The following is a 25,984-nucleotide window of genomic DNA, read 5'->3' as shown; positions in this document are numbered from 1 at the left end:
CTGTATACGCATCACACTAGGTATGTTCCGAATGGATGGAGATGTCGCGTGCAATTAAAAACACATGACTCTCAGACATCAGGCCTGGATCTTTCGCCGCATGCTGCTGCAGACTGAGGCCGTGACCTCTGACCTCCGACCTGTGGTGGGCGGGACTCGGGCCTGGAAGTTACACGTGAACCCGCGCTCCCCGCTTCTCAGAGTGGGGTCGGGGGGGCCCTGCTCGGGTCCTCGCACGGCTTCTCGAGTAATAAAATATACCTTTCTTTTTAACGGTATTAATAAACTTTTGCGTCGTCGACAGGCCTCTGCATGTTCCACCCGCCCTTTTTTTATCGTCTGGATTAACCGGTGTTCCGTCTTCCACCGTGGCTGAATGGTGAACTGAGCCTTGGGAGGAAGAAGAGCCTCCCTCCACCCCCCTCAGCCCGTCTGACCGCCCACAGTCCGGGGGGGGGGGGGGGGGCTGCTTTGTGAATGAGGGGAGCGGCGAAGGGCAGAAAACTAACTTTACCAACATCCTCTCCCGACGCGCGGAGGGTCTTCGACGACGAGGAGCAACAAGACACCACAGTAAGTCGCGACGCCCTCTGGGACCAAGTGTTGCTCCGATAGGAGGCAGATTGACAGGCGGTTTCTTCTTTTCTTCTTCTTCTTCTTCTTCTTCTTCTTCTTCTTCTTCTCCTCCTCCTCCTCTCGACGGAGAGATGCAACGCGCAGCAGCCTCGCCGTGACTGGAATAACTGTCGTGAGGTGGGAGACGGTTCCAGGGCGAGCACTGATTTTATCTCATCATCCGAGGAAGAAATCCTTCCTTCGCGCCGACCGCTCGTCAACCGCTCGGCGACCGGTCGGCGACTGCAGCCGAGCGGAGAGACTCGGGGACCGGTTTTGTTTGCGGATGACACGTCGGGGTTAACGGGATCGCCGCGGCTGCTCCAAGTCGTAGCTCGACAGCTCCGATTCTTCCCGTGTGTCCATCGCACCCGCTTCGATGCCTTTATGTTCTCCCCCACATCCGAGGCGTTTGGCCGTTTGATGCAAAGTTTCCGTCCGCTCGCCAGCGCGTTTCGCAACGTTTCGTGACTCACGCAGAAGACGCGCACTGCCAATGTCACCATGAAAAAAAACAAAAAAGATAGAGCCATAGAAGACTCATTCATGATCTTACGCTTTGTCATTTCCTCTGGGAGAAAGTGGTCTGGAGCCTAAGAAGTTTGTTCGTTTTTACTGTGGATTTATCTGTGGTTATTTTTCTCAATTGGCTATTTCCACCGAGGAGGTTGTGTGATTGGCTCAGAATGTTTATTTGTTTGTTTGTTAGCAGGAATACTCCAAAAAAAGTTATGGACGGTTTGGCGTCAAAGTGCCATCAAAGATAGATCTTGGCAATGGTACCGGGTGATTACATTTTGGGAGGGATCCAAAACCGGAACTGGATCCTGTTTTTTTTTTTTTGATTTCTTACCATTTCGAAATAGGGCAAAACTTGATATTTTCAGTCACACCTTCACAAATACATACCATTTTAAAATATATGTATGTCAAATGGAGATGGGAATGCCAGTTTTGGGTGAAACAGCATAAAGGTGTGGGGATTGCTCAGCCTTGTTGATCATTTGGTCTATAAATTATAAGGAAATTGTGAAAATGGCAATTATTATTTGCTAAAGGTCAGGGTGGATGTTGGTACGATCAACTGACCAAACTCAACTCAACTCTCAACCGCTAAAATCTCCAAAGACTGAACAAAACCTGCAAATGTTCACATCTGACTGGCTGGAACCTGAGCATTTTGATCAACAAAGTAATAAGTCAACTGATCATTTCAGCTCTACAGGAATGCAACTGATGGTGATTTTCTTCCATGTCTGTTCAGGCCTTTCAGAGGAGCTGTAAATCATGGTGGTGGGTCTTGCCAGTGTGGCCTGTCTTTGCCTGGTGGTGGTAGTCGGTGGCGAACCATGCCTCATCATCAGCGAGATCAACGCCGACAACCCGAGACTGGACACCACTGAGTTCGTGGAGCTGTATCACACCAGTGGACAACGTGCTTCGCTGGATGGCTACACCCTCGTCTTCTATAATGGAAATGGAAATATAGCCTACAAGGTGCTGGATCTCAAAGGCCACAGCACAGACGACCGGGGTTTCTTCCTGGTGGGCTCCGTGGACATGCTGCCCAAACCTGCCATCCTCCTGCCTCCAAACACGGTCCAGAACGGCCCAGACGCCATCGTCCTCTACCACACGTCTGCTGCTCGCTACGGCGAGAAGATGAACGTCACGGCTGTCGGGCTGGTGGATGCCGTCGTGTACATGACTCGCCGTACTGGCGGCGCAGAATTCCTCGCTGAGACGCTGACACCTGGAGAACCGGCCTTTGTAGAGGACGAAACAGCTCTCGAGGGGGACGAGTCAATCGAGAGGTGCCTGCTGTCCGAGGACAGATGGGGCTTTCAGGTGTCCTCACCATCGCCGGGTCAGCGAAACAACTGCACCCCGCCCGCTGCCCCGGTAACCAGTCCTGTCATTACTGAGCTGAAGCTGGGAGGAGGGCAGGTGGACGGGTTTGTGGAGCTAACAGACGCCCCAGCTGCGGGTCCTCTGGTGCTGGTAGTGTTGGATGGGAAAACGGACAGGGTCAGTGTGAGTGTGGATGTGAACGTGGAGACGTCCAGGAACATGCTGACCTCCGTGACGATAGAGAAGAACTACATGAAAGGTCTGTGTGCTGTGACTTGATCTCGTTCCAATGCTTACCATAATGAAATTGACCCTCATGGGTTTTGGTCCCTTTTCATTCATTCATTCATTAGCTTTCGTTTTCCTCAAAATTCTTTGTTCCTCTTATGATTTCTTCCTCAGGAGACGAGTCTGGGGCGGTGGCCATTTACAGCGGCAGAGCGTCAAACTTCTCTGTGGGCAGTCCACTGAGCCAGACCCAGCCCTTAGATGCGTTTGTATTTGCTGGACCTGGAAACAAGCCTAGTGCCAATCTCACTGAGACTCTCATCCCGGGCAGACATCCTTACCAACTCAGCAACAGGCAAGAAACCACTACAGTATTCCCCCTGCACAAATGAAGCTGCTTTCAGACATGCACTGAAGTCCGGACAACATTGTCCTGAACATCTGTGGAGGCCGGGTGCATGTGAGAACGCGAATGTCCGCAGATGTTGCTCCGGACATTCTGTGGAGTTTCTCCTGCCAGCCCCCCGAGTGTAATCTCCGGAGTGTTTTCTGAGTGAGCCCATGTGAGAACATGGAGAATTTCCGGAGAATGTCCTGAGCAAATTCTGCGGACATTGTCTGGAGGTCAAGTCTGAAAACGACTTAACACTGCAGTATATGCAAGAGGTGGAAATAGGTGTGGTGAAACGCTTGTGGGTGTTTTTATTGTGACTATCAGAGGTGTTAGGGATGTTCAGTGGTTGCTTTAAGAAGCCATAGTTTCAAGCGTTGTGAAATGCATTGAGGAAAGGGTCAGCTTGTGACCATTGTTCCTCTTTGCTAAATGCACTGTTCCTGTGTTTAGTGAGTGTCATCGCAGTGAAGCAGTAGTCAGATCTTTCTCACACTAGACACAAGACACTGAAAAAACCTAACAACACTATACATCAAGATTCATCAAGATCAGGGGTTCACAGCCACCTTAGCAGCAATATTGGACAAACCCTTTCATGCCGAATTTGGACATGATTGCTGCTGGCATGTAAGAAAAGTAAAGGGATAATTGAAGTCATATGTCATCTTTCTTTCATATTTATTTAGTCATCTTTTCAGCCATTATAATTGTATGACCCTTAGGGCTTACTGTGTGGAAGAACGCAATGCAAAGTCTGATTTGCAACACAATGAAATAAACTATTGAGCATAACAGGAAACAATTTTCTTTCTTCAGCGCATGATTTATACTGTCATATCCCACAGCCCTAATAACCTTTAAAAATTAGGATCAGTTTGTGAGGGGTGTTTCTTTATGACGTCATTATTTTCTTTCAGTTTGAGAGAAGGAGGTTTCTATCTGAGTCGCTGTGGGGTGGCTTCCTGGTCCAGAGATCCCGGCGTCTTCTGGGAGGCCCAGCAAACTCCTGGGCAGCCCAACCAGTGCCCCTGGCCGAAGATCTGCCCTCACAGTATCGGTGAGTGTATGAATTATGGTCATGGTTCTAACGTCTGGTTCCGTTTATTAGATAACAAAACACAGAAGACCCCCAAAACTTGATTTAATACTTGCGTTTTGAGAGAAACAAAAATTTGCCTGCTTAGCCAAGTTGTTATTGATGTGTTTGAGGGCAAACTATGGACTTCATCATTCATTCTGAACTGAGGGACAAGGCTACAACACTGGAACAAGTAGGGATGTTACAATGCCAGAAATTTGGTACCAATGCCACTGAAATTCCAAAATGATGAATTTTTGAATGATTCCAAAAGTAAACACCATTAAACAGTAAACCACTGACACACCAGTAGAGTTGAAATATGAATTAAAAAGTAATTGGAAGTAGTCCAACATTTATGTTGAGCTAAGCTAACCAGCTGCTGTTTGTATCTTCATGTTTAAAAGTCAGACATGAGTGTTATCAATCTAAATATGTGAAGCGAATGAGTACTTGTCTTAAAATGTCGATTTATTCCTTTTAACAGCGTCTAACAAATGTCTTCTTTTATGCTTTAGTAATTCCGGGAGGCACAGACTCGCCGGCTCACTTCCCACCATGGGGGAACAGTGACTTCCTGATCAATGAGCTAAACACTGACACACCCGGCGCAGCTGAGGATGGCGAATACATTGAGCTTTGGCACACATCCGGTCGCCGGGTGTCCCTGCAGGGGATCTGGATATTGCTGTTCAGTGCAAACAGCAACAAACCCTACCGGGAGATCAGCCTGAGTGGACACTTCACCACCTCTAAGGGCTACTTTCTGCTGGGCAGTGATAGGTTGGTGCCGGCTCCGTCGCTCCGCCTGCCCCCGAATACCATCCAGAATGGACCGGACGCTGTGGCGCTCTACCGCAGCCCATTTGGTCCACCATCAGCCACACAGAGGGGGATTCCCACAAAAGGCCTACTGGATGCGGTAGTGTACCGGCGGAGAGGATCAGATAAAGAAGCGCAGGAGCTGAGTAAAGCGCTGACCCCAGGACAACTGCCTCTGTTGGAGGATCCAGAAGTTCTGCCTGGTGATGAGTCTCTCAGCCGCTGTAGAGGCCTTTACCCCCACGACCTGTCTGCGTTTTCAGTGAGTACTGTACACAGAGCAGAGACTTTCCTCTAATGTGTTATATAGGTTTTTTTGTGTTTGTACAAGGTCTACAAATTTAGAAAGTCTGAGGTAAAGGGAACTCCTCTCCCGGACAGAAAACACTGCTCCTGGAGCTTCTCAAACGGCCGATACTTCCATAAGATGGTGACCATATTCCATATTACAGAAGTGCATCAAGCATGTCTAGGGGCTGGTAGCCGGGTAAAAGCGAGAGTGAGAGAACTTTCCACACACACACACGCACACACACACACACACACACACACACACACACACACACACACACACACACACACACACACACACACAACAGAGTGGGCCAGCTGGCCAATCTAAGCAGACTGGGCTTCATTGGGAGTGGGCGCCTGAAGAGATAGGAGCTAAAACCAAGCTTTTCAGACAGAGGCTGGAATCAGTATTCAAAGGGGAATAAAGTTTTTGATGCAAAACAAGACGTTTTTTCTCTATTTGCATTATTATCATGATCATTTTTTCAAGTTGTTAAAAGCCATGCGTCTGTCACCATAGGTGGCTCCACCCACACCTCTGCGGGAGAACACCTGCCCCCGCCCACCCCCAGCTCCTGAGGGTGTGGTCATCAGTGAGGTGGCTAGTGGCCACTGGACCAATCACAGCCAGCAGAGGGCCTTTGTGGAGCTGCACGGGCCCCCCATGACAGACCTGCGAGGCCTGGTGCTCTCTGTGTTTGACCAGGAGCGCAGCGGGACCGTCATCGCCCTTCCTTTGACTGGATCTATTGATCAGGACGGATTTTACATAGTTGGAAATGTCACTGGAGCAGGTGAGGCTAGTGGAAGACATTGTCATTGAGGGATGGATGAAAATAGGAAAAGAACACCTTTCCTATCTCCGTCTTAATAATTACGTACATCTTTTTCTTGTTTTTCCTTCACCTTCTCTCACTATGCTCCTTCACTCTTCTCTCTACTGCGTAGATCAGATTTTCCCCGAGGGCTCCACGGTGCCGGTGCGAGGGGCGGTGGTCCTGTGCTATGACCTGTTCAGCGTCTGCAGAGCTGGGACGGCGCTGACCAACTCCAGTCTCAGAGACGCGCTTGTGTTCAGTGAAAACCAGCAGCTGCTCTCCTCCCTGACCACCACCAGAGGGAGACAAGTGATTCCAGCTCTCAGGTTAAACCCAACAAACCCAACAACATGAATCACACAAGCTTTACATGTTTAAACTTTCACTCCACTGATAAATCTTGAACCCAAAGAAAGTTATATTCTGACGGTGGACAATGCCATTTAATTATCTTAATTGGGTCCCTGTTATGCCTTTTGATCACCGGGGTTCACTTGTAAAAAAGAGACACACAGTACCATGGTAACTATGGTACTGTCAAAACAAATCAAAACTGTCCCTGACGCTGCAATATAACCATTCAGCCTTGTACGAATTCTGACAGGGTTGTGAAATTAGAATGTCTACTTCGTTCCCAGTGAAGTGGTGGACACTGAGGAACACAGAGAACCACCTCACTTCACTTTCCATCCGTAATTATTTCTAACATTACAGACGATGTTTTGACAGAGTTAGCCACCTGCTTTGTTCTTATGGCCTCTAATAGTACGACCGTGGTTTTGCCCACGTATCGCATGTTAAGAGGCTGTTTTTTCTCAGGAAGAAAAGCGCGTGTCACTTACAACAGCAATTATTGTGCATTACTGTATCGTGTCCGCATGGCAGTGTGACAATAAAGCCTCAAAATAAAATCCAGCTATCGTTATTTCATTATTCATACATTGGAAAATGTTTGCGGGGTGTTTTTGTTTTGTTTTATTCATCGCAAGTGTTTTGTTTTATTCATCGGCTGCTGAATGAGTCAATGGATTAAGATTTGATTTCGCTCGATGAAAAGATTTCGATTTTTCCATGTTTTAATTTCAGGAACAGTTAGACACTGAATTGTAGAAAACACACTACATCTTAGGTTTTAACGTCAGCAACTGATGTATACACATACATACCTGTCATTCTGCTTTTTCAAATTTATCATGTACCATCATTATATCACGTCTATTCACATATTTTATTCTATATTTCCGGTTGCGTGTACGTGCAGGTCGGTGGAAGATGGCACTGTCTCGCTCAGCCGGTGTTCATGCTGTGAGGTGAGAAGCCCCTCCTCCTGGACAAGCTCCTCCCCCACACCTCACGGCGCCAACCTCTGTCCGAGCAACGCCTTCTCCAGCCAAATTGACCTTTGCCTCGGACCCCTGTCCAGTGACTGGCATGACCAGTCGGGAGGTGAGGCATCATATCTTGAATGTAATGTGAAACAGAACCGTGTCTAAGGGAGGGTGCCGTGTGTTTTGAAGATTTTTAGGGTGTTGAATCAGGAGCAACTGGACTTGGTTGCAGGACCAGTTGCTCCTAATTCAAAACCCTTGTGGATAACTATGACCTGGATGAATGAGAATCTCCACAGAAGCCTTTGGAGGCAAGTTTGATTTGGCAATATAGATAACACTAACTTGACAGACAGGTACACCGTTATTCCCAGTGTCCTTTTGGTGGAAACATGTACCATGTGGATGCAGCATCTCTGGTTTGATCCCAGCTGGGGACATGTTATACATGTTATACAAAAGAACCCTGAATTGAGTGGCAGTTTTTTTTGTCTAATGGTCACAACACAATTAATATGCATTTTGTTAGATTTGACGGCTGCTCGCCTGTTTTCCACAGACTGCAGTGGTCTGATACAGGGGAAGGGGGTCGCAGAGGTGGCCAACTACCTGGAGAAGAGGTGTCACTGCGGCATCTCTGCCTTGTACCTCCAAGGTGAGCCGCTTTCACTCCCTTGAAATGTTTTTTTTCATGTAACAATTGAGCTTTCTGTTCAAGAGACTGCAAGTGAAAAAGACCGAAAAGTTTACAGATATTGACCCCTAACAATCAACACAGCGGGATAGGTCTCCGTTACCATAGAGCTGTAGAAAAGAAGAGATAAGAAACTGCTGTTGGTGAAGAAACACAACATTATATCTGAATACAGGCTAATCATTGTGATGTGTAGTGGTGCGGCAAAGTATACTTGACTTAAAAAGACTGCCATGATAACCTGTGTAATAATAATGTAGCAACTCACAGGAGATTATAGTGGCAACCAGGAGTTTCTTCGTTGGTTCTGCTCCTGTTATTGGGAAAACTAAGAAAATATGTTCTCCTGGTTATTATTGCGACAATTAAAGTTACCTTGCACATCTCACAAGTTCATTTTTGATTAAGACATTAGTCTAGTATGCATTGATGAATTTTAGCTGTTCCCAATCTAGAAAAGATCTCTCCGTCTCTGTCTCTGCCTGTCTCGTGCGAGGGGAGGGGGCAGCTCTCTCTCACAGAGTGTAGCACCCTGCAACACACACACACACACACACACACACACACACACACACACACACACACACGCACGTTGCTGCTCTCCATTACGACGACAGGGAGAACTAAAGCTCAACACTGTGGTTACACTTCACTAGAGTAGACGCTGACAATGCTCGTTATAACAAGCGCAACAAGTCTTTTGCACGAAAGGGCAGAAACACAAGCAATCTGTAAAGGTACAATCAGTACATCCTATATATATATATATATGTGTAGGATGTACTGATTGTACCTTTACAGTGATCTGAAACTTAAACTGAATTTCTGAACGACAGTTCAGATGGTGCCCTTGTTAGTGACCATGTTAGATAGAATTTATGAACGTACCCATAACAATCAGCTTTCTAATAGTACATTTTCTTTAAATCGTTAACACACCATAATCACTGTTGTCTGTAGAAAACGATAACACGTCTGTCTATTCTTGTTCAAGGGGCCAACTTTTCTTGCGTGTCCGGGTGGCTGCGAGTGTGGGGGAACATCCAAGCACTGTCGGACCATCAGAAGGCCCTCATCGTCCAGACGTCCCACATGAATCCTTCACCAGTTCAGGGAGACGTCTGCTCTTCTCCCACCACGGACCGTTACACAAGCACAGGTTTGCGACTCCTCAACACACATCACGAGCTAACTGGCACAACAAAGCAGACACAAACAGGCGGTTAGTGCTTGAAATTGCATAACAGTCAACTAATGGTCTGCTGAACACCCTTGGTGATGAGTTCTCTGCCAAATGTGTCAAATGCACGGAGGCCGCGGCTTCGACTCCGACCCCGGCCCTTTGCTGCGTGTCTTACCCCACTCCCCCCCCCCCTCACGCTGAATACTGGCCTGTCAAATAAAGTGTTAAAAATGCCCCAAATAATATCATAAAAAATTTAAAAGAAATAATCCCCCATCCAACAACGTCATCAATTTACGATGCTTAGTTTGTTGACGGTTAGCCTAAGCAAGCTGAGCGGTAGGTTTTGGTGTGGCAAAGGATGGAAAAGTTCCAGAAGTGAAAAAACAACGACGGTGGCGTTAGTATTTAACCTAAAAATTGTTTAATGTGTGCATAGATACAATCTGGACTTCATTAAATATGGTTTTGTCAATGGAGGTGACAACACAGAACCCAAAGCCCAATGTATGGAGCCTGGCTTGACGCTCTCAAATGAGGAGAGAAGATTTGCCAAAATACTTTTTTTGAATGGGCCCTGTCCCGTTACAAGTATGAATTGGTGGGCCTTGAAGAAGAAAAAGTCCTGTTTTTAAGGTCAGATATTGATTGATCGAGATATTTTATCCATTTTATGTTGATAAATGTCACTAACACTGCAAAGAGAAAATGGCAGGTTCACATAAATCAGCAGCAGGATTAAAACGGGCTTGTGGTCTCTAAAGGCAACAAAATCTATTGCTGGTTCAAGGTTCCATCTTTGAATTGATGTGTTTAAAGAGTCGTCAATGTGTTCAGAAAGTGTAACGGAGCTTTTCTTTTCCCTCCCCAGCTTCTACCCTGGGGTTACAGATAGGTCTGATAATAGCAGTGCTTCTGCTGCTGGGACTCGGAGCTGCACTGTTCACATATTTCTACAGGAGGAGGTGAGGACTGTTATTTGTATAATTCTCCCTATCGCTCTCATCTGTGGCGGATGTGCCACACTGATGACAGATATTTATAATTACCTTTTTAGACAATGAGCATGACGGCAACATTTTAATTTCCTTACTCTTTCCTAGAAATCTTCACAAAGCCAGATTATTAACACTTGTCTAATGTTAGTGTCAATGTCACAGTGAGGATGTGAATATGGTATATTAGTGAAGGGATATGGACTAAAACCATGATCGAAATAGAAATCAAATGTAATTAAATAGTTCAGTATGAATACAGTGTGACATTGGCATAATAGCTATAGTATGATGATGATGATGATGATGTAGTATAATTTAAAACATTCCAATTGAAATCATTAAAATTATTTTTTATAATTTCATAATAATTAAATTATTAGGGAATATTATTTGAATGAAAAAAGGAGCAGGAGGAAACAGCTAGCGTGGCCGTATGTCTCTGCCACTTTGTCATAATAAGAGTATGAATTCTTGATTTACTGACGAAACCATGTTTCAGGGTATACATGAGGGTCTGGGGTATAAGGGTAGTTGCTTTCTCTGTCTGCTTTATAATCCAGCCTTAAGCCCAGTGACATTTGGATACATATAGAGGTACAGTATCTGACATGTATCAAAGTATGGACCGACTTTAGCCACGTCACTCAAACTGCATGGATTTAAGGTTAAGGGATCCTTTAACGTTTTAGTGCACCTCCTTACTGGAGACACCTGTAGGCGGAGGTCCCCCTCGAATCGTTGTCCATCCGTCCAATTCTTGTGAACGCCAGATATCAGGAATACCTTGAGGGGTCCACTTGGAGTCGAGGATGAACTGATTTGAATTCATTTGGTGCTGTAGCTCAGAAATAAAAACCAAAAAACCTATTTCTCGTGTTTTTACACCATCTGAACAGTCATAGAAGGAGAAAAAATTCACGTGTGAGGTTCAGATTTCTCCACCAGCCACAAAATTTTAATTCCCACACTCCCGTTTCTTCTTGACTGGAGGAACCCTCATAGTTCTCCTCTCCTTTGTGTGTAACCCAGAACTATAAATATGGAAAGTTCCCAACGGTGCTCAGGAAATCTGTGAAAGTCGTTCCGAGTAATTCAACAAATCACAGAGCGAGGTAGTGGTGGTAGATGAGGCGGGCTGAGGGCAGAGTCGGGACTTTAATTCAAAAACATTTTTTCATGAAAATTCCCTGGGAATAGTTTGAATGTGAGTTACTGGAAACCATGGCATAATTGCCACGTGTTGACTCCCAGGGAACAGCTGCTCGATTGTGTGTGCGTGCATGTGTACCTTTTTTTCAGGTTGTTCTCTCTCTTCTTAGGCGTCCTCTGGACTATTACACCATGGAGCTCAGTGAACACGCAGAGGGAATTTCAGATCTATAATCCAGGCTTTGGAATGCTGTCTGCATCTGGGAGTGCTCTTGTGCGTGGGAGGACTTCGGCAGAGAGAGTGATTGGTAATAATCAGAGGTTCATTGGACCTGAGCGTAACTGATTGCGGGGTTGTTTTGAAGCAACATGCCACCGCCAGTGTCCTTCTGTGTGTCGCTGGGAGATCACTGATGAAAATGACTTGTTTAACGGCACGTGACACGTGATATTTCGTAGCACTAGTGACACACTGACATCAAATCAGGCAGCCCAACGAGTTGAATTTTAAAACATAACATCATATTTAGTGTACGACATTGCCTGTGATCTTTGCTGGTTATTACTTTTAAAGGAAAAGGACGATGAAAAAGTTTTGTTTTTTGGAGTCCTAAATGGTCATTTTTATTGACTTGTTTGTGTTGCCCTGGAAAAAACTGTATGTAATGTAAATTTAAACAGCTATGCTCTTCATTTATGCAGAAAGCTCTACCAAGTTGATGACCTTCCCATCATCACCTTCTCAGCTGGTAATACGGTGTTTTAACAACAGGCATTGTTTTTTGTGTTTTTTATAAAGATAATATTTGTTGAGCTCACATGTATTCTTCAAAATGAGTCGACTTCCTGCTACTTTTACTGCTGCATGCTGTAGTAGACCAGTTAAGACTCAAGTCTCTGTACGGGCTTGATTGCCTTTTAAATGTGAATGTCTGTAGCTAACTTGTGAGGAGTGTCTGTAACCACTTATGTGTGCTTATTTAAAGCAAACTGTTTACATTTTCTAGATTGAATATGAGGCGGGGGGGATGTGAGAGACGGATGTCAAGTAGTTTGTTGAATGAAGAGTATTTGTTGTCAGAGATAAGAGACTGCTTTGTGTTGAAGGGGGAAAAAATCCAAGCTCTTTTATTTTTCGCTTGTGTTTTTTTTGTGGCTCACAAACCTCAACTGTGCCTTTGACATGCGTGTTATTTGATCAGCTGATTCCTCCTCTATAAGAGGGGAAGTGCTGCCATGATGATTTATTATTCTCACCAATTTGAAATGACAACTCATTATAGAAATATGGGAAGGTTTGGAAATTTGGTTTGAATCCACTTTTCTTTATGAATCTAAATAATCAAGGTTTAAAATAATAAGATTGCCATGATGTGCCATGAAATAAACATACGCTTGAATATGCTCCACTTTTGGTGATGTCATTGTGCTACAATATTTAAAGTTAAATTGACTTATAGAAGTATAATTGTTATTTACTTTCTATTCATGTCGCGATGATATCTTCATTTATCTTCGAGTGAAAATCCGATATTGTGACAGCCCTGACTGAAGACGTCAAAACTATAAAATAACATATGGAATTATGGAGTTAACAATCCTGTCAAATAAATCAAAATATATTTCATATCCTAGATTCCTCAAAGGAGCCGCTTTGCCTTGTTGACAGCTCTGTGCACTGTTCAATATCGAGTCACCTCGAATGCTTAGTCATTTTTAACCATCGGGGGTGAACAACATTTTAAAACCTCACAATTTATAAGTTTCCTTTTCAGTGTTTGCCTTCAGGTTTATTTCCCCCCCCCCTTTTCCTTCCAGTGTAAATGTGAAGTTAAGATTCACGGTTGCTGTTCATCCTCTTGTTAGTCATTTTTCTGTCACTGCCCTCTGATGGCTGTGCTCCATTTTCAGATATCTAATGATCATTATCTTCAGTCGCCGCGCCACTGCTCTCAGTGGCCCAATGTTCTTACGGCCCACTTGTCTATTTGTTTGGATGTGCTTTCTGTGAATAGAGCAGGTGCATTCACTGAGCACCACTGTGATTCACTTAAATATGTGATATGACATGGGTTCATGTTTGCACTGTGCAGTATAAAAAATTACATGTGCTCTTTACAATTTTCTGCCCAGAAACACCTATTCACTATTTATTTATGTGTCAGACGTCAGCAGTTGAACTTACTGATGCAAATTGCTGGCTGAAGCTATTCTTGCTCCCCTCTTCTAAGCCTTGATACCAATAATAATGTATCTCGTTTTGGCTTTCACCGTGCTTCGACACCAGCTGCAGTTGAGTAGCTATCTAAAGAAAAAAGAAAAAAACACACTCAGACCTGGGTCCCTGTCACATTGCGTGCTCAAGTACAAAGCACCTTCTGTACCCTCTTTTCACTCCTCAATCTGTTAACCACAAAACAGGAAAGCAGATTAGATAGACAGGAAGGAGCTGCAGCATGACACGGTATCTCCAGCAACGGTCCTGAGTTGTGATGAATTCAGCTGCAATGTTTTGAGACACGTTTCGTCTGCTCACTATTCCTCAACTAGATTTCATTCCTTCGCAATTTTGGCAACTGGCACTTGAAGCTCTCCTACACCTTCTTTCATGAGAATTACGGCACGACCATGTGAAACAGGCCACATTTTTTCGTCTTTTGACACCTCATCAAACCCATGGTGAGTAACCGGATTTTTGTTTTTAAAAAATGTAACATGGACAACTACAGAAATGTTCTAAAACTGAATCCAGCTTGGCCTTTAGTCTTTCCTGAGCGATGAAAATGGAATAACGTGCCATAACCTACGATAAATTTCCGATAGACTGGCACCTCATAACCTTCTCATGTTTTATTCATTGACAATTGATCTGCCTGGCTGTTTTCTTTGTCGTGTAATGCGGATGTTCTTCGATCATGCAAATTATACAACTAGTTGTTTGCTTTCTGCTGCTGCCGATAATTGTGTGATTTTACTTGCTCCTCTGTGTTTGCTGTGCAACATTGTCTCAACCATTTGGCATTCTCCCCAACTTATTTACTCAGTTGCACAAGTATGTGCATTAGGTGGTTTGGCCATTAAGATTGTCTGTAAACTTGACTATAGAAGCCGAGCGAGGCGTCTCAAATCATCTGAGGTCTGGATTTTTGAATTAGCTTCCGTTGTGAGAACTTCTATGTGCTCAGCAACAAACCACACAGGAAGGCCTCTGTCATTTCCCGTTTGTCTCAGTGAAACCTCCAACATAGTTTAAGTTCATCATTGCAGTACATCCCGCAGTTTTGTGAAAAGCCTATGTAGTGATAACCCTCCAAATTAATATGTTGTTTTTCTATACAGCATTCCATATGTATGCAATAAACTATTTAAGAAAAAATATGTTAGAAAGGATAATAAATGTCCTTTTTAAGAAATTAAATTACAGTGTGAGCTTGATTTTCTTCACTGTTGTGTATAACAGCTACCCTGAGAGTGAGCAGAGTTCAGTGACCTGTAACACATCTGACAGTGAAAGTATGGTGTGGGAACTTCATTAATGCAATTTTAATCAAGGCTGTGAAATCATTTGAAAACAACAAGAGGCACTTTATAGGCCCTGCACACTCATGTTCATCCCCTCAGTTGTTTTCATTTATAACTTGCGTTGTTTTTCCTTTGCCATTATCAAAAGCACTTTGACTCAACTCGTCTGGTTCTTAATTTGATATATATATATATATATATATATATATATAGTCAGACTTGACTGACTTCACTTATTACCCGATTAGTTCTCTCTTTCAGAACTGTGTGGATGTGGACAGAATGTGCAAAAGACCTCCTTACCTTCAGCACCTCACTATTATTGAGACCAGGGAAGAGGTTTTTCGAAGAGATTGAGGCCTCAATAAAATTCTTCACCTTCTTTCATCACAGCCTGTAATTCCCAGTTGGTTATTGTTGCAGATCTTGTAAGTAATGCTCAGTTTTTTTTTATTGTAAAGACACAAACCGGAACACTTTTGGGAATAAATTATTAGACCTTCTCATGGAGAGGAAGGCGCATTACGATTCTATCCTGGACCGAAGCAAACGCATTACATGGCAGGACGACTGCTACATGGATCTTCAGTCAACATCCTGCTCTCTCTCTTTACAACCAGAAACAGAAGGTAAGACATTTCATGACAGATTCATCATGGCTCTGTTGAACTCTCCCTCCCCTTTAACCTTCATTTTTAATTTTTGTCATTTCTTGTCAGTACTCTCTGTAATTACACCTGACAAAAAATAAATAGCATAGTATCACATCTTTTCAGCATTACAAGGTATTGTTCTGGGGCACAATAAATTCCTGACAATTTTACTTGCCAATCACGTTAATCACGAGAGTTTTCTCTGCTCTGTGCTATGTTTTGGTTTAGATGTTGGCTGGATCCAAAAGCATCAAGACCAGCTGCGACGCTTCACTACGACCTCATTCCTTGAGGGGATGTTAACCCACCTGAGAAAGATGGACGTGCTGAGTTTAGCCGAGGAGTCCAAGATCATGGGAGCGGGCCGGCTGCAGGACCAGCTCAATATGCTCACAACCATTGTCACGAGCACAGACACTCAAGGCTCTGATACCCTCCAGGGCTTCATAGAGAGCTCAGATTCTCAGGTTGCTCAGCTTATCATCAACCACGGTACGGGGCTTGAAATAGGATTTGCTCTCTGTGTCATTTTTTAAAAGCGTGATCACAAAATTGCTCTCAGAGTAGTAGTTTAGGCATCTAGTAGCTCACAGGGTAGATTTAGATCATCAAGTAATAGCAGGGGGAGGTGGTTTAATTATGGAGTTCCTGAAATACTCATGTCTATGTGCAATTGACGAAGACATGGAGTCCCAAAGTGCTCCTGATGAGCTGTTCCATGCCATCTTCAGAGTATGAATATATGCATGTAATTTGAATCATATTGTAAAGCACTCTGCGCCAGGGCTATGTAACTGCAATCCATTTCATGCTCTAGCATCTTGGCAAACAATAAGAGAGTCCATTTCTTTTACTGCAGATTGCATGGTGAAGGAGCACAAAGAAGTGCTTTTACGACGATATGAGCAGCACAAGGATAGAGATTCAGTCAGCTGCCCCAAACTGAACACCTCCTCAAGAACCTTACTTCTGGTTGATGGACTTTCTGACCTCCAGCAAAAGGAACATGACCTGATGCAGGTGGGGGTAACTCGAGGAAGAAAAAGAAATCACCTCAGACAGCTGGCGCTGGCCAAGCTTCTGGAGCCCCTGACCCGGGTCAGTTTGCCTCCCAGGGTCTCCCTCACAGTCGGGGTTGCTGGTATCGGCAAGACCACCTGTGTCCGACACTTCATCAGACAGTGGAGCCAAGGGGCCATCTATACAGATGTGAGCTTCATCTTACCTTTTACATTTTGTGAGCTGAACTCACTGGAGAAGCTGTCAGCTGAGAAACTGGTGAAAATAGCTTTTCCTCATTTAACAGACCCCAGTCTGGTCCTGAGCAGCTCCTGCCGGACACTTCTCATACTTGATGGTTTGGATGATTTCCGCTGCACTTTAAATTTCTCTGATGCAGCACCCTGCAATGACCCAAAGAAAGACGTGTCTATTGAAGACTTAGTTACTAACATCATTCGAGGGAATCTGCTCCCTGACGTAGCTGTGTGGGTGACTTCCAGGCCAAGAGTGGCCTCACTCATCCCTGGAGGACTTGTAGACAGAGTGACTGAGATTCCAGGATTCAGCCCGAAGGACATCCAGGTCTTCCTGAACCACCACTTTTCTGAGAGGGATTTTGCCAGCAAAATATGGGAACACTTGGAGTCCTACAAGATCATAATGGTGATGTGCTACATACCAAGCATTTGCTGGATAGTAGCTAATACTCTGATGTACATCATGCAAAGTGGAACACAGGAAAGTCTTCCAAGGACTTGCACTGAGCTCTATGCCCACTTCTGTTCCATGAAGGCAGAAGTAGGCGAACCAAGAGGCAGGGAGCATGTAAAAATGGAGCAGCTTCATGGGAGCAATCGAAAACTGCTGGGGAATCTTGGGCGATTGGCCTTTTATGGGCTCCTCAAACACAAGTACGGCTTCAGTGAGCAGGACCTCAGGGCCTATGGGATAGATCTACAGTTAACTCAAAGCAGTTTTGGTGCCGGAGTTCTAGTTCGGGAAGAGTCGACCATATACATAACTTATCGGTTCACTCATCTGACTCTGCAGGAGTTTCTTGCAGCTACATTTTACCATGTATCCTCCAAACGGGCTATCTTTGACTTGTTCTCAGAAAGCACCATGTCCTGGCCCAAGATTGGTTTCCAGAACCACTTCAGAAGTGCCTTTCAACGTGCGCAGCAAGCTGAAGATGGACATTTGGATGTGTTTGTGCGTTTCCTGACAGGCCTGTTGTGCCCAGTCACACTGAAACCTCTCGCTGGGCTTTTGTCCCTTGGGAGAGATGATGGTAGTCAGAAGGCCTGGGCAGCAGGGTTTTTACAAGGCCTCTTGGTCAGCGGGGGTGTTGTTGTGTCCCTGCGCACAGTCAATCTGGCTTATTGTTTACAGGAGTTGCAACACACAGAGCTGTTGCGGAGTGTGGAGGAAGATTTACGGCTTGGTAGCCTTGCAGGGAAGTTAACATTGGCTCACTGTGTTGTGCTTGGATATCTGCTGCATGTGTCTCCAGAGTGCAGTGAACAGACCAACCTAACAGGCTCTCTGAACTACACCACAGTGAAATGTTTGCTCCCACAGTTGCTGTACTGCAGTCATCTCAGGTCAGCTCCCCAAAGCACGGTCTCCCAATGAACTAAACTCAGGAGAAAAAATGAGGGTTGAAACTCGATTTTTATTCTGTTCAACAGGTTAGAGAATAATCACTTTAAAGACGACATCATGGAATTGCTGGGAAGCCTGCTTAGTGCCAAAGACTGCCACATTCAGAAGATTAGGTGAGATTGCACTAACCACTACTTTCTACTCCCTATTGAGTTAAGGCATCATATGGTCATTTTATGGCCCAATATTTCCCAACTGTACCATACAAAGTTGTCTAATAATCATATAATTAGGATTTTATGTTGGTCTTGTTGATTACAAGGGTGCGATAGACCCTCAGGGATTATCATGTAATTGTAGAATTGGTGTGGCAATGATGACACCTGTGATTATCATTAATATGATGTACCATTAAATTGTAACCATCTTTTATTCACTCCCTCAGTTTGGCAGAGAACTCCATTAGCAACAAAGGTGCCAAAGCACTGAGTCGAGCACTGTTGGTGAACCGGACACTAACTTCTCTCAAGTGAGACCTCTATGTTTCCTGTCATAAATGACTCATTACAATTAAGTGAACAAACGATACCCCTTAAATTCCTTAGAAGAAACTGGTGTGCTAAAAATTTAATTTAAAAAAAAAAAATTAAAAAAGCATTGACAGAGCCAGGAAAAGAATGGCCACTCCAAAGGTCAAAAACATTTCATAACCTTTATATTTTCAAATGTTTTTATTTGAGAAATTAGACTTTAAATGATATAAATAAATTCTGCACTTGTTTTTAATACATTACATCATATTCACCGCTGGCATTGATTGGGCTAATTATGCAATAAGATATAAGATAATATACTTTTATATGCTATAAACTAGTGCAAGCATAAACCTAAGGCATATTTGCCTGCTAGCAGCATATAGATGGCAGCTGTTCTGTAAACAGCTGTTAAATATACATTTGATTAACATTTTGATGCTAATTTATGTAACTTTAATATTTTCTAGTGTGTGTAGTTTTATATCAAAGGATTTGGGGAAAAAGGACATTTCTTTAGATGGCAGTTTTTTCTTGCATCTTCAGGCATAGACATTGCTACATAGCGATTCAATTACTACTGTATATCATCTAATCGCCCATTTATAACTTAGTCTCCGGAACAACAACATCGGCTCCAAAGGCGCAAGGTTCCTGGCAGAAGCACTGAAAATGAACCAAGTCCTGGTATCGATCAAGTGAGTGTAATTGCTATATATTCTGGTTTTAACACAATAATCACACAAACTGTCAGTAAAACCCTCGGGTTGGGGTAATTGCTCAATTTCCTGAACCCCTCATCAGCTTCCAGAACAATGCCATCGAGGAGGAAGGTGCTCGAGCCCTCGCAGAAGTGCTACAGTGCAATCGCAAATTGGTGTCTCTGAAGTGAGTTTTGCCTGTGCTTGACTTGTTTGTGTTTGTTACACCTCCTATTTATATTACATGTGGTGTAGTCAGTACTAATACCTTTTAATGCATGTATTGATTCAGCATACGGAAGAATGCGGTCGGAGCAGGAGGAGCCAAAAGGATTGCTGACGCGCTGAAGACCAACCGTACCCTCACAAATCTGATGTAGCCTTAAATTTATTTAGTCATTAATTCTGCTGATCCTAAATACACAACATTATACTGTACCTTACATGCTTTTGACCTGGTAAAATGATGCAAACATTTGTACATTCACTCCAGTGGATTCAGAGTGAAATCTGTCTTTTTCTCTTTGTTCTTTACACTTGTTTGTAGAATTATGTTTCGGGGTACAGCTCACTTATAGACGATAGCTTGTTTACCACAGAGCCTGTATTTCGGTCACATACTGGTCCTCAACATGAATGACTTTTTTAACCTGCCGATTGTGTGTCTATTTTTGCTCATATCTGCAGTCTTTGCAGCAACCAGCTTGGGGATAAAGGGACAATCGCTCTGGCAGAGGCTTTGACGCTCAACCACACTCTACTCTCACTTCAGTCAGTATCTGCAATTCAGGAGTCTCCAGCAATACATTTAACATCACAAGCTATTGAACCCATTGAAGTTGTGTTTAACCTTTTTTTTGAGCAGACTTCAGAGTAACTCAATCAGTAACAGGGGGATGGCGGCCTTGACCAAAGCTCTTAGGCTGAACCGTGGTCTTGTCTCTTTGAAGTGAGTATGGAACTTGAAGCTTTCTGTTTTACTGTACAGCTTTCCTACAGCACACGATCCTCCACGTATCTATATCTGTAGTCAAAAATCGATACCATTTTGTTATCGGATCCAGTGAATATGGAGAGCCATAAGTCCTGACATGACCCTTGGGAAAACCAAGCTGGTGCCCCTTTCCCCAGTCTTTGTGTAACGCTAAACTATGCTGCAGCTTCATATTTACAATCCCTGTGGAAGAATAAGACATTGCCATTGTTGCCAATTCTGTGCATGCTACTGTGTATGGTATGGAAACAAATCCTCATCAACTATGATATGACCTTAGACATGAGAATTCCTTTGCATTGAGATTGTAGGGGAAACTGTGATTTCCTAACCTTATTCCCCCCTTTCCGTTAATTTTTCTTCTAAATCTGGATAGTTTAAGGGAGAACTCGATTGGGGTGGATGGAGCCAAGAACATGGCTCATGCACTCCATGAAAACAACTCTCTACAGGACCTTGAGTGAGTCACCTCATTAATAGCAGTATATTGTGCTAATTGCTCCACAGAGGCATAGAAATACTATTGCATGTATAAATGCTGTCACTCCATGTCTCTTTTTTCTTCAGACTGATTATTTGTACTCTATGTTCTCAATGTACTGTGTGTGTGTGTGTGTGTGTGTGTGTGTGTGTGTGTGTGTGTGTGTGTGTGTGTGTGTGTGTGTGTGTGTGTGTGTGTGTGTGTGTGTGTGTGTGTGTGTGTGTGTGTGTGTGTGTGTGTGTGTGTGTGTGTGTGTGTGTGTGTGTGTGTGTGTGTCCCAGTCTCACAGCCAACCTGTTGCATGATGAAGGGGTTCAAGCTTTAGCTGGCGCCATCAGGCTTAATCAAGGCCTCACCTCTTTGCAGTAAGTGAGGCTCGTAATGCAAATGCGAGCATTCACACTGACAGGTACCCGCGCCTGTGTGTAGATCAAGCACCACTCACTTAGACGAAGTTGATACCACAACTGCAGAATGGCACACACAGTACAGCGCATACCTCCACCAAGACAAAAAGAATATCTAATCTCAAAATGCAATGATGCAACCGGATTCAAGACATTTTATTACATAACTGGGAAGTTATTACATTATCAGGTTTAAGTGGAGATATTTATTACATTACATTACATTACATTACAGTACAAGGAACTCATTACATTATTGGGTTCTACGGATACTCAACAAAAGTACAAGTACGTCAAAACACTACTTCAGTACACTACTATATTGAAAGTACTTAGTTCCTTTCTACCCCTGCAGGAAAACCCATTTACAACATTTTCCTTATTTGGAAACCTTATGTGCCTCACTTTCTCTTTTTACAGTCTCCAGTGGAATTTCATCAAGTCCACTGCCACCAAAGCTCTTGCCCATGCTCTGCTCTCCAATGGCACAATGCAGCTCTTGGAGTAAGGTCAACCTCATTATCCCATTATCAACCCTCATATAGCCCAACTCCCTCCTACACACTCTTTGCCCCGCAATTAAATTGATTTCCTCAAAATGCCAAAGCTGTATTCTGTGAAGGAAATGTGCTTTACCTTATTGTGAGCAACTGATTGACCAACAGTTTTTTTTCTGAACAGTCATGTGAAATTTCAGTCACAGGGTTGTATTGTTATTCACAACTGACACTGGGTCTGTGTGTGTTTGCAGTCTACAGGAGAATGCTATTGGAAATGAAGGCGTGATTTTTCTTGCAGAAGCCCTGAAAACCAACGCGTCTCTTCGTACATTATGGTTGGCATTATAGTACTGTGCAATCGTCTTCAGCCTTTCATTAAAAAAACGAATGTGTTTCTGGATGTTTGACAGTTTGTTGTTCTATTATTTTCACACACGTCAATTCTTTTGTGGGCTTGTCTCTCCAGTATCCAGGGCGTCTCAGCGGGCAAAAGTGGTGCCATTGCCCTGGCGGAGGCTCTAATGACCAACAAAACCCTGCAAACATTAGAGTGAGTCCAAGCTCACTCTTGTGTCAAACTGTTCTTTTGTTATTTGACATTCAGACACATACTATAAGAGAGTAATTTAAAACCAGTTGAGGTCAGTCCTCTATTGCTTTTTCCCCTGTCAGTTATCAATTCAAATAAGTCAGCTACAATATGAACACATTTGCTCATAAAGTGTTTGCTCATAATCCTTCTGCAACTTTACTGAAATAAGATTCATTTCACAAGAAGAACTATGGACCACGTTTTAGGTTTTTAGAAAAACAGCAACAAAAAGCAGAATCGAGGTACAGTAGAACAGTGCTTTAGCCTCCGATTCTTTTCTGTTATGCAAAGTGCAAGAGGCTACGGAGGATGGGAGGTGACATGGGCATAGTCTTTTTATAAACTACTTTAAGTAAGTCGCAAGCATAGTTTATAAAATAAATTACAGTCATCTCACTTCCCAAGCTCTGTTCAAGGCACCTCACTGTAAAGCTGTCAGGTTCCTGGTTCCTTTTTACGTTTGCATTGCAAGTGACATGAGGCAAGAGAAAAAATCCTCCACCTCGGGATGTGTCACTAGTGTCCCTATTACCTCTTGTTCCTGTATTTCCTACAATTGTCTAACTGTGTTATTATTATTGCTAGTGTTAAAGCACCCTCTGCCATTTATGTAAGAAAAATATTGTGTTTCATACTACATGTTTGCACATTTTTCCATTATGTGTTTCAGTCTACGTGGGAACACTGTCGGGATGGATGGAGCGAAGGCTCTAGCCAATGCATTGAAAAGCAACAGAAGCCTCAAGTCATTGAAGTAAGTCCTGACGGGATCTTATTATGATCCAAGTGAATCAACAATTATTGTCAATGTGTCTTTTTACAACTTGGAAGCCATACAAACGATAATAAACACAACAACATGAATAATTTATTGCTACTAACATATGACTACCTACTCTGCCATTTTACAAGTAAATGAAAAGTGAATGTTCTTAAATTTCCCTGCATTTAAACTGTAGCCTTGGTATATTTTGTGTTTCCATATAAAACTGTGTTTGGGTTATTTCTATTGAGCAGAAACACGCAACTGAGAGTCTTATCAGACCACTTCCTTTGTGTGTGTGTGTGTGTGTGTGTGTGTGTGTGTGTGTGTGTGTGTGTGTGTGTGTGTGTGTGTGTGTGTGTGTGTGTGTGTGTGTGTGTGTGTGTGTGTGTGTGTGTGTGTGTGTGTGTGTGTGTGTGTGTGTGTGTGTGTGTGTGTGTGTGTGTGTGTGTCAACAGTCTGCAGGAGAACTGTCTGGGCATGGATGGAGCCATATTCATTGCAACAGCCTTGAAGGGAAACCACCAATTGACCTACATCAAGTGAGTTTCTTTTTTCACGTTCATATCTCCTCTTACATCTCTACACATAATTGATTACCATTTATTTTGTGAGAACAGGAATTTTAAGGACAAAAATATGCTGTCAGTCTGCTAATATCAAAAACCAAACCGTGTTTTCATGTTTGTGTAGTTTGCAGGGAAATGGCATTGGCGAATCTGGAGCGAAGGTCATATCTGATGCCATAAGAGCCAACGCCCCGAGCTGTGTGGTGGACATCTGAGACTGGAGCAGGTCAAACAGTACATGTAGGCTATGTTTTTAGAAAAAACAGATGTAAACTATGTTATTAAGCTGTATAATGATACCTACATGAACATACCATTTTTAGATCTATATTTTTATATTTATCATGATAATAAACAGTTGCTTTGCCTTCAAAATGCTGTTTCCACCAATGACAAATAAGACTAGGAGACTTAGAGATGCAGAATATTTTTATGTACACTCAGCATCTTAGTGAAGCTACATCCCTCCCCATTTGCTATTTTTGCACAACTGAATCTGTTGTAAAGAAATAAATAAATAAGAAATTTAAAATAATTGAATATATATGTTTACATATATATATATAAGGGGGGTTGTGCAGCAAAGGATACAGTATGGTCTGTCACGGGGACGTATTGGCCTTATGCTCTTGGTTTGGATTTCACCTGGTCCCCCTTACTGGGCAATATGATGCCTTCATCACTCCCCTTGCACACGTGCATGAGAGAATCTCCGTACTTCCCATTTCAAATATCGTCTCAAACAGTTCACCTCATTCCATAAATTGTTGGTAGCAATGTGCCCCTTGGCACTCAGTTTCAGAATGCTTTGCGCCTCTGACCTGGAAGTGTTCACCACTGCTTCAAATTTCCTCTGGAACACAGGACCAAAAAATTATCAGCAACAGTGGCTTCTGATTTCCCATGAGTAAAGTTTGTCTTTTGGATCAAAGGTCTCCCTCAACAAATAACAGTTTCAAAAGCCCTGATGATTTATCCTAATATTATATTGCAGATTTTTATTCTGGTTAATTTCTTAACACTACACTTAGCCAATTTGTTTTGAGCTAAATGCAATTGTGAGCATGCTTACTAGTTCACTGTCATAAGCCAACATGATGTTTAGTAGGTGAAATATTTAGCACCTTAGTTTAATATCTTACTTTCTAATACATTAATTTCCCTAATACGACTATATTCTTTTCTTTTCTAACATTGATCTTACTGACCCCAATTGGGGACACAGCTTTTTTCCCCAATGGGACAATCCCACATTCCCAGTTAAGTGGTCTTTAGTCTCAAGTTTGTCCCAAAAGCCTTTGATATTTATGAACCATGCAGGCACAGCACTTAAAAAACCTGATGCAGACTTTTAGTATGCATATTTCAGTGTTTGTTCATCAAAAAAGTAAAAATTTTGTACAATTTTGCTCTCAACATTAATCAGCTGGAAGATTTTACCATCTTACCAGCTTTAAAAAAAAAAAACTAGTTTGTGTTTTGGTTTTTTTACATTATCCTCTGGGCAAATAATGTGGGGCGATACAGTGATCAGAATGTCAGTCTGTTCTGTGGAAAACCTTATGAAATTCGTTCACGAAACTTCACAATTATGTTAATCAGGATATGAAGTGTTGCCAGGGGGATATGTCATCTCCCGAGGCCTCTGTTTATTGACTGTTTATGATTGTTTATTTTGCATCCTCACTCCTTTATCACTGTATTTCATTTGCATATCTCTCACTGGATACATACAAAACCCTCAGATTGTATTCAAGATCACTGACTTTTCCATAATTGGAGTGGCTGTATGAATTCTCAAAGAGATATATTTATGTCAACTGACAGCACCAAATATACAACAAATACAAAGTTAAAAAAATAAAAAAATACCGTAGCGCAATGCTTATTTACCCATCCTCCTCCTATTCCTTTTATTGCATATAACAGTACTAAATTAAACAATATTTTGCAATATAGTACATTAAAGTTTATTTTTTCTACATTAAAGACCTCTGTATTTGATGGTTTCTTTCTTCTGGTTATTTTTTAAAGTGGAAGATCTGTAAGGAAACTAATGACTGCAAGAGGTCTGCCTATGAATAATTATGTCATACAAAGGAAACATTCTGCAAGAAAAGGAATCCGGTATTAAACTCCTCAGCAGCTGTATAATTTAAACCATGGAAGCCCACATATCTAACATCTTTAACTGAATGGCAGACTCAGGC

At 42.9% G+C, this 25,984-nt stretch overlaps 2 protein-coding genes across 3 annotated transcripts; both read left to right on the top strand.

Moving 5' to 3' along the window:
• The first annotated feature begins 422 nt into the window (after positions 1-422).
• si:ch211-183d21.1 lies at positions 423-12,856 on the top strand. Of its 2 annotated transcripts, none has more exons than XM_035612086.2 (12): positions 423-573; positions 1,880-2,725; positions 2,869-3,049; positions 4,006-4,145; positions 4,685-5,250; positions 5,803-6,076; positions 6,231-6,426; positions 7,362-7,546; positions 7,988-8,083; positions 9,117-9,281; positions 10,177-10,270; positions 11,623-12,856. In XM_035612086.2, exons 2-12 carry the CDS (start codon positions 1,903-1,905, stop codon positions 11,684-11,686), a joined length of 2,784 nt encoding a protein of 927 aa, XP_035467979.2. In that variant the 5' UTR covers positions 423-573; positions 1,880-1,902; the 3' UTR covers positions 11,687-12,856. The 2 variants fall into 2 exon arrangements, with proteins under 2 accessions (XP_035467979.2, XP_035467980.2); XM_035612087.2 differs by lacking the exon at positions 423-573 and adding an exon at positions 596-753.
• Positions 12,857-13,702: 846 nt separating this feature from the next.
• On the top strand, positions 13,703-24,314 carry nlrc3 (NLR family, CARD domain containing 3). The gene is made up of 19 exons (XM_035612085.2): positions 13,703-14,131; positions 15,436-15,603; positions 15,856-16,119; positions 16,487-18,233; positions 18,321-18,407; positions 18,680-18,763; positions 19,382-19,465; positions 19,572-19,655; positions 19,761-19,844; positions 20,156-20,239; positions 20,334-20,417; positions 20,839-20,922; positions 21,225-21,308; positions 21,771-21,854; positions 22,102-22,185; positions 22,317-22,400; positions 23,113-23,196; positions 23,664-23,747; positions 23,899-24,314. Exons 2-19 carry the CDS (start codon positions 15,480-15,482, stop codon positions 23,987-23,989), a joined length of 3,405 nt encoding a protein of 1,134 aa, XP_035467978.2. The 5' UTR covers positions 13,703-14,131; positions 15,436-15,479; the 3' UTR covers positions 23,990-24,314.
• The last annotated feature ends 1,670 nt before the right edge of the window (positions 24,315-25,984 follow it).

The sequence above is a fragment of the Scophthalmus maximus genome, chromosome 16, assembly GCF_022379125.1.
Source record: "Scophthalmus maximus strain ysfricsl-2021 chromosome 16, ASM2237912v1, whole genome shotgun sequence".
Taxonomy (NCBI): Eukaryota; Metazoa; Chordata; class Actinopteri; order Pleuronectiformes; family Scophthalmidae; genus Scophthalmus; species Scophthalmus maximus.
This window is presented reverse-complemented; position numbering and strand designations above follow the sequence as displayed.

Coding starts and splice junctions, on each gene's coding strand:
- si:ch211-183d21.1 (XM_035612086.2), top strand. CDS start 1,903: ATGGTGGTGGGTCTTGCCAGTGTGGCCTGTCTTTGCCTGGTGGTGGTA. Junction 6,077..6,230: donor TGGAAATGTCACTGGAGCAG/GTGAGGCTAGTG, acceptor TCTACTGCGTAG/ATCAGATTTTCCCCGAGGGC. Junction 6,427..7,361: donor CAAGTGATTCCAGCTCTCAG/GTTAAACCCAAC, acceptor GTGTACGTGCAG/GTCGGTGGAAGATGGCACTG.
- nlrc3 (XM_035612085.2), top strand. CDS start 15,480: ATGGAGAGGAAGGCGCATTACGATTCTATCCTGGACCGAAGCAAACGC. Junction 18,764..19,381: donor CGGACACTAACTTCTCTCAA/GTGAGACCTCTA, acceptor TTTATAACTTAG/TCTCCGGAACAACAACATCG. Junction 19,656..19,760: donor CGCAAATTGGTGTCTCTGAA/GTGAGTTTTGCC, acceptor GTATTGATTCAG/CATACGGAAGAATGCGGTCG.